Source organism: Phascolarctos cinereus, unplaced genomic scaffold, assembly GCF_003287225.1.
Source record: "Phascolarctos cinereus isolate Bilbo 61053 unplaced genomic scaffold, phaCin_HiC Scaffold_2;HRSCAF=192, whole genome shotgun sequence".
Lineage (NCBI taxonomy): Eukaryota > Metazoa > Chordata > Mammalia > Diprotodontia > Phascolarctidae > Phascolarctos > Phascolarctos cinereus.
Genome location: NW_027555625.1, coordinates 347,237,396 through 347,251,877, shown reverse-complemented (window position 1 = coordinate 347,251,877; position 14,482 = coordinate 347,237,396). Strand labels below are relative to the sequence as shown.

Genomic DNA, 14,482 nt, shown 5'->3' with positions numbered 1-14,482 from the left:
GTTTAATGGCCACACCCCCAAAGAATAATCACTGATAAGTCACTGTTACCTGATTCCAGGATTTGAACATAGAGATGGAATGTTTATCAACTCTGCAGATGACACAAAAGTGAGAAGTTAACTTCCCAACTGTATGAGAGTCAGGATCCTAAAATATCTTAATAGACTAAAACAGGTGACTGAATTTAAGATAAAATTTAATATAAAAAAATTATAGGTTTAAAAAATCTTACATATGATTTTTTTTGGGGGGGTGAGGCGATTGGGGTTAAGTGACTTGCCCAGGGTCACACAGCTAGGAAATATTATGTGTCTCAGGCCAGATTTGAACTCAGGTCCTCCTGACTCCAGGGCCAGTGCTCCATCCACTATGCCACCTAGCTGCCCCACATACAATTTTTTAAAAATCCACTTTAGAAGTTCCCATGGGAAAGGTCTTATAAGTTTGGTGGACTGTAAGTTCAACATGAATCAACAGTGGGACTTTTTAAAAAGCTAAATCTGGTAGTTCTATCTTAGGCTTCATTAAAAGGGACCAGATGGAGAAAGATGATTCTCCTATGCCCTGTTTCCTGATCATATCACTTCTGGAGTACTGTGTTTGATTCTAGGCACCACGGTTTAGAAAGGGCATAGACAACCTGGGACATGTTCGGAAAAGCATAGTGAAAGGAAGACTGGAAATGATGTCATTCCCAAGATCAGTTTTTCCTATGTAGAACTGAGAATATCCAATCTGGAGAAGAGAAGAATTACGGGACTCATGATAGCAGTCTTTAAGTATCTGAAGGGCTATCCCTGTGGAACAAGAACTAATTTTTTCTCTTGGGCCTAGGGTGCAGAACTAGAAACAATTGGGAGGCAGGGAGGAGAGAGAAGGGAGAAGAGGAAACAAATTACAACTTCCTAATAAGATCTGTGCTAAAGTGGAAAGGGCCACTGCCTCAAAAAGTTACACACACACACACACACACACACACACACACACACACACACCCATACACACCCATACACCCATGGGAGGGCTTCAAATAACAGCTGAATGGCCATTTGTTAGGAATGTTGTAGAAGGGATTCTTGTTCACCTACATAACCTCTGAGGTCCATTCTGAGATTGGGTGATTCTCTCCAAACCCCTTATTTTTGAAAGGAGAAAACAAACTGAGGAAAGAAAGAGAAGGAAAGAGATTTGCTCAAACAGTTACATAGTAAGTAGTAGAGTCAAGATTTGAATACAGATTGACTGCAAGTACAATGAATGCTCTTATGACATTATGCTATGTTAAAGGAACAGAGAGTGAAGGGAACCTGCTCTTCTTGGTCCAAATTAAAGCAAGACTCAATATGAGCTTCGCCCAGAGGGGGTGAACCTATCGAACTTTTATCCTCTTCTTGGCACCAGAGAAATGGGCTCAGAAGTTATGCCCAGAGAGGAGATAAAGGACTAGAACTTACAGATTCCAGGTTAAGGCCTTCCACCCCCTTTTTTTCTCTGCTGTCCTGCTTGAGGCTCTGCTTTGCCTGCAGACTAACCTCAATTTTTTTCAACTTCGGTTTCCTGCTGGAATGATACTGCTTTTGCAAAATGGATGTGTGGTTTAGGTTTTTATATTTTGATGAGTGGCTAAAATGGATGTTTGCCTCTTCTCTCCTATTCCTTCCCACCTTTCTCCTCCTGCCCCATCCCCATGCTTCTCTGCCTGCTCTCCAACTTGCCTCACCTCGCATGCTTGTGTGGGCAGACCCTGGCTCTCCTAAGAAATGTCGAGCTCGATTTGGCCTCAACCAGCAGACGGACTGGTGCGGTCCATGCAGGTGGGTATCTCCTCCCCTCCCCATCTGTATCCGTTGAAGTTGCTTTCCAGGAAGGGGTTGGGGGATGCATGATACCAGAGGCTACACTGCATGAGCCCTTCCTTCCCTACCCCCAGGCATCCCTAGAAGTCAGTAATACACCCATCTTATCCCCCTCCTGTTAATGATTTCTTCTTCCTCTCCTCCTGCTCCATGCTCCACCACCTGTACTACCCACCAATGCCTACCCAAATTTAAGGAGAGCCACAGGCATCCTCATTTTCCAAAAGAGAATCTTTAATGAACAGAATCAAGTCTTCAAGTATCCATTAAGCACTTATGGAACAATAAAGACCACATGGGGTGTTCTTAAAGTCTTAGTGCAGTTTTAAGTTTTATTAGCTTAAAACTGCTCTATGACTTTTGGAATATTCTTTACCAATGTGTAGGTAACAAACAAATATTAAGTAGGTGTGGCTCAGGAACAAGATCACCATGGGCTAGAATAGTTGGGGAAGGCTTCATAGAAGAGTGGGGCTTGAGCAGAGCCTTGAAAAGTGGATAGAATATATAAAGCAGATGGGAACGCAGATGGAGACAGGAGGCATTCCATACAGGGAAAACTGTGAAACAAGGATGAGGACACATTTTGCCCTCACCAGGGAGGAGACTGGCCAGACTGATGCAAAGAATGCATGAGAATAAGGTATGAGAAAGCAGTGTTGGATCAGATCAAGGAGGATACATTAGAGGAATTCAGACTCACCAAAATAAGCAATAAAGAGACATTATGATACAGGGCAGTATATTATAAAAATTACTAATTTTATTGCAGCTAGCTGGGTAAAAAACGAATTGGAAGAGGTAAGAATCAAGACAAGAAGTCATGAATCAATACGATAGTCCAGGTGAGAGGTAGCCGATGGCCTTAGATGAGAAAGATTGAGGAGCTCAAAATGCACAATACTAGATAACTGGCTGATTGAGGGCAGGGGTAGAGTTGAAGGCAAGGAAGCCTGATGTCTAGGAGGATGGTGCCAACGACAGAGATAAGGAAATTAGGTGTGTAACTTACAAAGAAGACTTTTAGAGAGATGCACAGACTGCAATTCAAGGCTGGAGATTATACTAGCATCTCTTAAGTTAAGACATAAACCATTTCCCTTAGAATGCCCACTCTCCATTCCACACCAGCCATTAACAGTTCCTCACTGAGGCTCTAGCCCCTCAGAGAAACCCAGGGCATCCCCAGAATTATTATAAAATTGGTGGGTGTACCTGGGTGATGGGGAGAGGATACAGTCCTTTGACTGCATCATAGTGTTGGTTCACTGATCTCAAACACTTAATTCCTTCACTCTCATCTGTTCACATCAACTTGAGCCCTAACTTCTGCCAAGGTTTTCCTTCCTGCCTGCAAACTTGCTTTTCTGGTCTTTTTCTCTTCACTAACCACCTTCTCAGCTCAGGCAAAAAAGAAAATGGCACTACTAAGAGATGGGCTCAAAAACTAAGTATCTCCAAGCCAGTTGTGCTCTGCAGAGATTCACCTTAGCCCCATACTGAAGCCCCCTTTCTAGACCATCCAGAGACCCAGATCAAAAAATATCCCCCATGGGCCTAAGAATCTAAGACACATTGACTAGGGCAGTCAGGAATAGAAAATGATCGAGAAATACAGATGAAAAGTTGACAATAAATAGGTGGAAACATTACAAGTGGAAAGCAGGGAGAGGAGGAGAAAAGTCAAGAAGGTCAGGGCTAGGCTGTCCGAGAAGAGGACCACCAAGTCACACTGCACAGATACTTTAATGCCCCTACTTTTTGATCTTTTAGCTTTGAAACAGCTAGTGAGCAGATTCAATGGAGGATCATAGAATCATAAATGTAGAGCTGGAATGGATTTTAGAGACCATCTAGTCTAACTCCCTAGTTTTACAGATGAAGAAGTGAGGTCCAGAGATACCAAGTGACTTTTTTCTACAGTCATCTGGGTAGTAAGTAGAGGAGCTCAGCAGCCCTCTTTCCACTGTACCACACTGACTGAGCCAAAATCTGGTTGGGCAGTCACATTCTCTGAGCCTTTCCTGACACAGCTCATGAAATGGGAGATTAAAAAAAAAATGTAACCAATAACTCAGGTGGGAATGGCAGGACCCTCAGGGCCTAGGACCAAAAGAAAAGGAAAAAAAAAAACAACAGAACTTCACCGAGATTAGAGCCAGCAGACATAGAGGTAGCTGTTCTCTTCCTTAAAGCTAAAGATTAGGGACTAGAAGAAGATGGCGTCCCCAATCTCTTGGCCTGTTAATGTAAGAGTCAATCTCTGGCCCACAGGTGGGCAACCTCATGCCTAGTTTAGGTTTAGAGAAGACGACAAGACTGTGCTAAAGACACTGTTTAACAGTTTGTGAACAAATGGATCTGGTGGAAAGATCAATAGGATTTGTAGTCAGAGGACCTGGGTTCAAATCTTAACTCCATTATTTAATACCTGTACAATTTTTGGAAATTACTATCTCCCCTCTGGTATTTAATTTCTTCTGTAAATTGAGAGGGTTAGACTAAGATGATCTCTGAGGTCACTTTCCAGCTATAAAATCCTATGACCAAGGCCCTAGAAATTCAATTCAGTTTTTATTGTGCCCAACCCACACTTGGAGTTTAACCCCCTTCAGGTCACAGAGAAGGAAAGTAGGGCCTAGGAAAAGGAAATTAATTATAACAGGTCAAAAATGAGTCACTCACAGAACTGGGACTCCTCCCTCAATTCAACTCCACAAACATTTCCATAAATGGACAGAAAGAATGCTGGGTATTCCTGTCCTACCTGGCCATTGATGAATTAACTGTCCCATGTTTGATTAACAGGAAGGTAGACTCTTAGTATCTCTGGTCACAGTAGTTAATCCAACAAGCTTTTAATGAGTTCCCATGTGCCTTAGCCCTGAATTAAGCTGTGGGGGAGACCTGGTGACCATAAGATACTGACAGTCTAGCTGTAAGGACAAGACTCACATCTATAAAATAACTAGAGAATATAAGAGAATAAACTGTGAGATGGATTGGCATAGACTTTAAGTGCTAGACAGGAGTGTACTGGAACTCAAAAGTTTTCAGTGTGAACATTCAAACCTCAAAACATCAGCAGGGAGAAAAATGTTAATGATATAGCTTGAACTTAAAAGTCTGTCCTGTATAAGAGCCATTTGTTAAACATTTGCTTTGACTTTGACCTTTGGTGCTAGAGAAATTCAGAGGAAGAGAAACCATTGTGGGATGAATTGTTCAGGACAGACTTTCCACAAGCAGACACTAGGGTGTATTCCCCTTATTTTCAGTGCTCAATTCTTTTGAACAAAGATGATCTACAGGTCAAACAAGTCACCTTAGGTAACTTCTGATAGAACATTCCTGTCTCAACAACAAAAAACTGAGCGGGTACCTGGTAAGTAATGGTAATATGATAATAAAGAGCAAACACACTCCTCTTTCTTTTCTCACCATGTCCCTCCTCCTTCCCTCACCTCCACACCTCCACATCCCCAAAGCTCAAGTTCTGTGGCCAAAGGGAGATGTTTCTGTCCAGCTAGGGAGTCCCAAAGTTTTGTTGTTGTTGTTTTTTAAGCATTATTTGGAATGCATCAAATCCAAGCTATAGTATAGTGGGGAGGCAAATGAGGGGAAGAACCAGGGGAAGTTATTTCCTCAAGAGGAACTGCCTTTGGTCAAAGCAAATAAGTGTTCTTTGAGGTCTCCAGTTTGCTCTTTAGTCCTGCTCCCTCCAACTATCAGGGTACAGAACTCAATCACAGCGCTCACATCCTTGAGGGCCTTGTGCAGTGGGCTCATGTATCACCCACAGGCTACCGAGCACATCTGTACATTAACGAAGTCCCTTTCCTTTCTATCCCACCATCCAAATTTACAATAGTCCAAGTCTACCAGCTCTCAGATTCCCTGGGATTCTCCCAGAATTTCCACGTGTTTCCAGGCTGAACTACTGTTCTCCTAATAATGCTTCTTGTCATTTTGCTATCTTGTGGCTGTGCTAGGACTAACATCATCCTCTGAGAAGGTAAGACTTTACAGTGTAGGTTCATGAAACCAAGTTATGTACTAAGTTGAAAAGACAATCTTTGACCAGAACTCTAGCTAAGCCAAGCAAGGAAGAAAGTTCAAATCAATAATTTACTGAGTTTCTAGTAAGACTGGCAGGAGACCTAAACTGGGCACTGTGGAAGAGACAAGAAAAAATAAAGACACCGTCCTTGTCCTCATTGGAGCTTACCATTGAGTGAAATGTAGTAATTCAAATCAACAGAAGTTTACTAAACACCTCCTATATGCAGGGAACTGTGCTAGGAGCTGCTATACAAAGATAAATGGCACCGTCTTTTTTGATCTTAAGGGCTTTAATATTCTATTAGGGAATTTCAACTTATCCACCAAAAAACCTGACTTAAGGTAGTAGAGAGAAATGAGAGCAAAGTAGAAACCTCTACTGTAGGGATATCTGAAAAGGGGGAATGGTGGGGAGAGGAGGATGATCATGGAAGGCCACATGGGAATCTGAAAAGCAAATATAAGAAAAAAATACATTCCAAGAAGAATAGCTTGGGAAAAAATCCATGGAGGCAGAGAACATTGAGTTTGGGGATCAGTCAGTAGTCCACTTCAGCTAGAACAGTTTGTGAAGGGGAGTAGTGTGAAATGAGGGAGGTAAGACAGGTGGTAGCTGTAGGATTATCAAGTGTTTCAAATGCTGGGCTAAGAGGTGTGTTTTAAATATAAGGGATGAAGGGAACTGTAGTGTAGGAGATAGAAAGCTGGCTGGCTGTGTGGCCCTAAGCAAGCTGTTTAACTTCTTCGTGCTCTAGGCAGCACTTTAAGTCTGTAAGTTGATTACAGGGGGAGTTGTCTCTCCTAGGATGAGTTGCCTATGCCAGTGAAATAAGTCCAGTCCTTATTCCATAAGAGGGAATAAAAAACAATAAGGATTTCTGAGCAGGACAAGAAATGGAACAGGTGTTTTGTATTAGGAAGGTGGCAACTATGGTGAAGGATGGATAAAAGGGAAGAGACCGTAGAACAGGAAGCTATTACAATAGGCCAGGCAAGAGGAGATGATGGCCCCAATTACTGTATGACTAAAGAACAGGGAACAGATACAGGAGATGGGACAGAAGCATAACTAACAGTACACAAATAATCACAAATTATATTAGAGGCATGAACAAAGTGATAAAGGAGTTCTTAAAAAGAATTCATTTCTACCTAGGAAATGCTTCATGGAGCAGGTAGCATTTTTCCTGAGATTTGAAGGATGGGTAGAATTTCAACTGATAGAGATGGGAAGGATACTTCAGGTATAAAGAACAACATGAACAAAAAGACAAAGAACGGCGATAGCACTAAACATGTATAAGAGGCAGCAAATAGTCCAAACCAGTTGAAACAGGAAGTATAGCAAAGAGTGTTGGAGGCTCAGACTGATAAACTAGAACAGTGCCAATCTGTGTAGGGCCTTGAATGGCAGACTTAAGAAGGTATGGACAGTTTGGAGCCACTGAACAGTTTTAAGAATGATATGGTCAGATACGAGCATTTTAGAAAAGTACTTTTAACAATGATGTGGAGGAAATTGGTTGGGGAAAACTAGGGAGATGGTTAGGAGATATAATTGTCCCAATGAAAGGAGATAAGAGCCTGAACCACAGTGACAGCAGCAGCTTAAGTGGGAAGGGCTAGATGCAGATGCCAGAGGCAAAAATCAAGCTTTGGTGACTACCAGGGAGAAGTCATAGAAATTCCTAACACTGCAGCAGAGTAAATGGGAAAATATTGGGACTACTGAAAGAAATAAATCAGGAGGAAGAGTGGGTTTGGGCAGGGGAAAGAGAATAAGTTGCCTTTGGGGTACTGAAAGAAAAAAAAAATCACAATCCTTTACCACTGCTGCAATGCCAGCACATCTGTAGTTGAGATTTGAGTATTTCCCTATTATTAACATTTCCTTGAAGCCACTCTCTTAAAGTCACGCTTTCCTCAACAACCTAGGTGAGATAGGCAAAGTCCAACTTTGAGAGTTATGATTCCTAAAAAAGGGCATACCCTTGAATCTGTTTTCTTAACAAGATGCATAAAAACCAAGTTGGAAGGGGAAGACTGTGGAATCTGTAACAGGCTGCCATCTAATGGGAAGGGCAGCACATTTACTTGCTAACCAAGAATCCGAAACTTCTGAGATGGCTTCTCAGCAAGATGGTCCCTAGGAGAGAAGGGACCAGGGATCTAGTTCCTATAGGGTTTTGCCCCCATTGCAGTGACAACACAGCCATTTGAGGTATATGACTGTCAATTCAACCCTTTGCTTACAGATAACTCTCTTCACTATTCTTAGGAGGAAAAAGAAATGCATTCGGTACTTACAAGGAGAAGGAGAAGGACGCTGCACCAGCCCAGTTTCTTCAGATGGCAGTGCTATAGACTCCCCTCCATCCCCTCTGGATTCCCTCCAATACATTCGCCCTGCTTTTACCCCAGACCAGCTCACCAGTCCCACTGATTTCACACACAGACCACCAAGCTGCCCCTTCTCCCTCTCACTCCATCTGAAACCTACTCCTCATGGGGTTGGACTCCCAGCAAGGTGATCCTCAGCCCTTGGGCTCCCCAGCAGCCTTTCCATGAACATTCAGCAGCATACAAGCATCATGGCAACAGGAACATAAGGATCCTCCCTCTTCCATTAGGCAGCCATGTCAAAGGCATAGGACACTTTTGCTTTCTCCACAGATGGTCAAGAGCCAGCCAGCCAATCAAACAAAAACTGGCTTGGGGCTTCACCCCATTTTCCCACATAGTGCCCAGCCCTTATGCAACAACGTGACACACAGCCTGCCTAAGCTGTGGAGCCCTCGCAATTAAGCTGTTTAGGAGAGTGGTCAGACCAATTTCAAAATGTCATCTCATATGCCAGCCCTTTATGTCCAGAGTGGATTTCAGCAAGGTGTAGTAGAAGGCACACAATGGACTTGGATTCAGAACACTTAAGCTCTAGTCCCAGCTCCTACTACTACCTAATGAGCTACTGTGGGCTCAGGTAAACTACTGTCTGAATCTCAGTTGCCTCATCTTTATATGAAATGGGAATAACATCTGTTCTACAAATAACAGATGTGAAAAAGTACTATAAAAGTGCTATAAAATATATAGTGGTACTAACTGGCCAAATGTCCACAACCGCTTGGTTTCTCACTGTTAAGCATTAGCAGGTCACATGCCTGCTTCTGATCCTTTTGCTTTAAGCCACTGCTGGGCCCTGCCCTACCAGCCATGCCTCCCCCTCCTATGTATAGCACACTCTGGAAAGAGGAAAAAGGATAAATCGGGCACCTCCAAGTTCCACATCCAAGATCTAAGTACCAACTCTACCAGTGACTAGCTGTGGAAGATGGACTCTTCCTCACAACAATGATGAAGAAAAACTTCTTGTTCAAAGGACAGGAAAACATTGTTTACAGATAACCAACTGTTTTAGCCTGTTCAAGGGCCCCGTGTAAACTCAGAGGAAACATTTACTGCTCCGCTTGCAATAAATCCCACACTGAGGGAAGCCCTCGAATTGTTCATCAAGAGGGCAGGGAAGTCTGGCCACTTCACTCAAGGGCACAGTTTGCCTTAACTGCTCAACACATTTCCTAGAAACCTTAGTTTCCTCAGAAACACGTCCTAATGACTCAAGGAAGGACAATGCAGAGCACGCCCAATGCCGCCCGACAACCAAGATGCAGAAAACCAGTCTGGGAGTGAGTGGCTTACCAGCAGCAGCCCTGGGCCAAATCACTTTTTTAAAGAATTTCTATACAGTCAAGTCTTGATTAAGGGGGAGTTTAGATATGGTATTTTAAGACCCATAGATAAACCTCAAACCTCACTTAAACTTCCAATTCTGATTCAAACTAGCATCCGTTCACCTGACAAAGACAGATTAAGGCTTTCTTCCTTCGGTGCTTCCTGGGAGATAAGACCCCAAAGGAGTTGTATGTAAGAAGAGGGATGATGCGCAACCGCCCGGGAAATAAAAAATTCCCTGTCTGGTGTGATCTTTTCAGATCCATTGGTTTGGAATGCTAATAATCCACTAGAAGTCTAAAAAATACTAAGATGATCTAGGCCCCTATACAACAGGCTAGTACAGTGGCTGTTATAATCAATTCCTGAGCCTGTCTAACCCTGAGCCTTGGAATTTTAACATACTTTTTTTTTTTTTGCTTCCTCTCCACACTATACATACCCTGGTTTCAGAAGGAATCATTCATTATAAGGGTAGTGTATTTTTTTCCCTTCTCTACCCAACTTCTTACATATTGAAGACAATGTATTATTTTTGCTATAGCACTGCAAGAAATTAAGAAGAAAATGATCTTTATAGTGTACAAACTATTTTTGTATTTTCTTAAGGCATCAACAAGGAATGCAACTTTTTTACGTAAGACTAAAGATACTTTTTACTAGGTTTCTATATATAAGTTTGAACCTTAGGAAGCTGTTTACACTTGCGAGCACTACACTTAGTTTGCTTATTTCCCTTTGTGCAGCTACCACACAGCTAAACCTTATCACTTGGGGCCTCTGCTAGTTTTCCATAAGGGTATACATATAAAAGGTCCTGGGGCTTTGTACAGAACAATCAGTCCAAGGACATAGCCTGTTTTTTCTAAGTCAAAAGGCTAACTTCCTAACCCCCTCCTCCCAGAGTTTCCCACCCCCCTGGGGGTCAGGTTTTATAAATCATTTCAGTGTTTTTCTCACTCCTGGGAGAGACTTACCTACCAAGCTTGCTTGGACTCTCATCCAAGGGCCCCCAACTTCTCTCCCTCAATCTGTTAACCCCTCCCTCCAAGTGATAAATGACTTTTCAGACCAAACCTACAGATTGATTCTAAGGCACAGGAAAAAGATGCCATGAACAGACACCATTCCCTAGGCCACATACAAAGGGCAAAGCAGGGAGAACAAGGTCCACATGGTGGCCTTTTTGCAAAGGGAACTGAGTAAGACCAGTCGGGTTGCCTGGGAGAAGACACTGGCTGCATTTTGGGACCCAATAGGCAGTAGAGAACAATTTCCAATCTATTTTGATACAAACCCCTCTAGCTTTATCTGAACTAATAATACATGTGCTTGGTGTTAATGTAGACAGTATATTTTCTTTTTTTCCTTTGGGGAAAAATAATTTGATGGAAAGTGAGATAAAATCATTTGTAACATAGTACAATAATATCCAAAGCAAAAATCTAAGCCCTGTTGTTTTATTAGCTCCCCCAGATCCTTTTCCAGAAGCTATCCAAAATGTTATTTTATCACAAATCATTTTCATAGCTCATGTTTGATTAGTAGCCAGAATTTAATTCTCATACAGTTTCAATTATTTTCATATAGAAATTTTACTTCTTAAAATGTGATAAAAGTGAAAGTCACTGCAAAACCATATCATACCAAATAAAATCACTGTATGTAGCAGGGATAAATATTTAGCATTTGGAGCAACTGGTCCAACAATTATCCATCATGTGCTGTAACTTTTAAAAAATCTTCATTGACTTTGTAACTTCTTTTGCTTTTATGTTTAGCTTTATAAATAAAGCAATCTATGAGAAAGCTGTCTATTGGGAATGGGCTATTGGAGGTTATAATACCAATTTCTGGGGTGGTATATGCAAGTGCACAACAGGATATGCTGGCAAGTACGGCCATCCATAGATGTCCAGTAAGTAGAGGCCTCAAATTTGGCCTTCGTTTGGCAGTCAAAAATCACAACTTTAAAAATGAAAGATATTAAAGACGAGATGAAAGATATTAAAGATGAGAGTCCAAGCAAGCTTGGTAGGTAAGTCTCTCCCAGGAGTGAGAAAAACACTGAAATGTAGACTTACAGCTACAGAAAGGTAATAGTTAAGACCACTGTAACTGATGAGATCACCAAGAAAAGGAGTGCTGGGAAAGAAAAGTTAAGGGCAGGTACTTGGGAAACATATACAGATAAAAGACTGGAAGAGAAAACTAGCAAAGGCAAGAAAGAAGTAACAAGTCAGAGAGATTATTGTCATAGAAACCAAAGGGCAAGTATGCCAAGGAAATGATGGTAAAATGGTGACAATGCTAATCTAATTTGCAAGGGACAGAGATCTAAGAAAAAATACCATGGATTTGATGACTAAGAAGTGACTGTAACCTTAGAGCAGTTTCAGAAGACTGAGGGGAAGAAAAGCCAGAAGAGAAGAAGAAAAATTGTATGGTGGTTTGAGGGGTTGAGTAAGATCTGAGGACTTAGGAGACTTATTAAACATCCACAGATAAAGGAGGAGCCAACAGAGAGAAGAGACTGAAGATACAAGAGGTGGATGACCACTGGAAGGTGGCGCTTATGTGGCTTCAAAGATACTATAGCTCATACATCACCTCCACTCTTAACTGCATACACAGTAAAATGGTGCTGTAACAAAGCACGTCTGAGTAATCACGAACCCTGCGATCTAGTCCCAGCTGTGCCATTAACCAGCTTTACAATCTTGTTTTTGTTGTTCAGATGTTTCAGTAGTGTTCAATTCTCTGTGACCCCATTTGGAGTTTTCTTGGCAGAGATACTGGAGTGGTTTGCCATTTCCATCTCCAGCTCATTTTACAGATGACAAACTGAGGCAAACAGGGTTAAGTGACCTGCCCAGGGTCATACAGCTAATAAATGTCTGAGGCTGGATTTGAACTTTTGGAAATTAGTCATCCCGATTCCAAACCCAGTGCTCTATCCACTGCACAATCTAACTGCTCCTTTACATCCTTAGGCAAGCCCCTTTCTTTCTTTGGGCCTCACTTCACCCCTCTGCAAAATGAGGGAAGTTGGAAAATAATCTCTATGGTCCCTTCTGGGTGACTCTGCTATTCTGAATTTAATTGCCTGACCCAACAGTCCATAATGCAGGTTTTGGTCTAGAACTTTTTTCTTCCTCCAGTTATCATCTCTATAGAAGCTATTATCATATCTATTTATCCAGCTCTAATCTCTCTCCCGAGCTTTAGTCCTATATCATTAAACTGCCTCTTAAATATCTCCAACTGGATGTCAAATAGGCATCTCAAATTTAACACATCCAGAATTCTCTTTTCATCCAAACCTCTTACCCTCTTCCAAGCTTCCCTATTACTGTTTTTTTGGGTTTTTTTTTGAAAACAAAGACATTTAATAAAATACCAAGTTGGAAAAAAAAGAGATCTCCTATGCACATGTATGATACACTCCCCCACAACTTACTACAAACTAATGTTGGAGGGAACACACACATAAAACATGCATGACAGCGGAGTGTTCATGAAGAAGTCCATAAGGAACCCATGTATGTAGAAGAGATATGTGGCTAGGTAACTTCCCACCACCAATGTCACATGGCCAACAAGGCCCCATAGTAACATCATCATGGTACTCTATGCTGTGTGTCACATATTTGTTCTCTGGTGAGCATCCCATCTCTGCTATGTGTTGTGCCTCCAATATATGTTGTTTATCAAGCTTCCTTCTGCTGCTATAGTTTGGGCTTCAGCTCTTTAGGACCAGCTGTAGGAAGCCTGACTCCCATCTATTTTGGTAAGAAAGTCTTTTCCCTGACAAGGGCAGGCTAGCAGCTCTTTAGTTCATAGCAGATACTGATGAGGTGCCATACCTCCTTAAGGTAAGCCAATAAAAGTTTGGTAAAATGCACCAGTTGAAAAGCATGTCTATTCTTTCGACCACCTGTATCTGGCATGGAGTCAAACTCCATGGTCACAGATAACTATGTGATTTAGGGTTAGAAATTCCTTGTAACTCCCATTTAATCTCTTATGGGGAAACTATGCTTCTAAAATCCACCTGTGGGAGTCTTCAAAAAGCAGAAATGATAGAAGCTATGTGAAGATCTTTTTGGGATTAGCATGAAAATGAAATTGTGAAAAAACAAAATCTAGGTGAAGAAGGAAAGGCCATTGGCCCCACCATCTGAGACTTTATTTTATATATTTGTTAGCATAAAACAAAATCTCTGGCTTTTGGGATGTATTCTGGCCAGTGCAAAAACCTCACAGTCTCTCCACAAGTGAATGACATTGTATTTAAATTTCTATAAGGTTTTTTTTTTCCATTTCATGGCAGCAACCTAGGCTCAATCATACTTTCAAATGTTGACACCATAAATCAAGTGTCCCACCCGTAAACTGTCAAATGAATTTCTTTCTCAAAAGGGCTACAAATGGACACCACACATTTCCTGGATGCCAAAGGATACACTGGTTCTTCACGACTGAAGATAATGTTGTTTGCTTCCTTTGCTCTGTTTTCCTGCTGGCATAACTCAAGTGCTAAGACACATCTGAGATCTGACCTTTCCAGATCAATCAAAAAGTATTTTTAAAGCACAGACTATGTGCAGAGCACTGTGCTAAACACCCACTACACAAAAACAAAAATTAAATCAACTCCACCTACAAGAAGTTGACATTCTATTGTTTCCCTATTACTGTTGAGGGCATCATAATCTTCCCAGTCACTTAGACTCACAGCCTCATTGTCATCCTCAACTTCCCATTCACACTCATTCCATACATCCAGTCTATTGCCAAGTCTTCTTGTTCCTGCCATTGTGTTTCTTAC

At 41.7% G+C, this 14,482-nt stretch overlaps 1 protein-coding gene across 9 annotated transcripts in view; it reads left to right on the top strand.

Annotated features, from left to right (window-relative positions):
• Positions 1-11,460, top strand: part of TCF7 (transcription factor 7) — a 124,653-nt gene extending 113,193 nt beyond the window's left edge. For 8 of the 9 annotated variants that reach the window (XM_020991179.2, XM_020991180.2, XM_020991183.2 and 5 more), the window contains 2 exons: positions 1,743-1,815; positions 8,198-11,460. In XM_020991179.2, the coding sequence (XP_020846838.1) occupies positions 1,743-1,815; positions 8,198-8,450 (326 nt within the window). In that variant the 3' untranslated portion in view covers positions 8,451-11,460. The remainder of the gene's footprint in view (positions 1-1,742; positions 1,816-8,197) is intronic. The other variant, XM_020991185.2, reaches the window with a different exon arrangement.
• Positions 11,461-14,482: the final 3,022 nt, after the last annotated feature.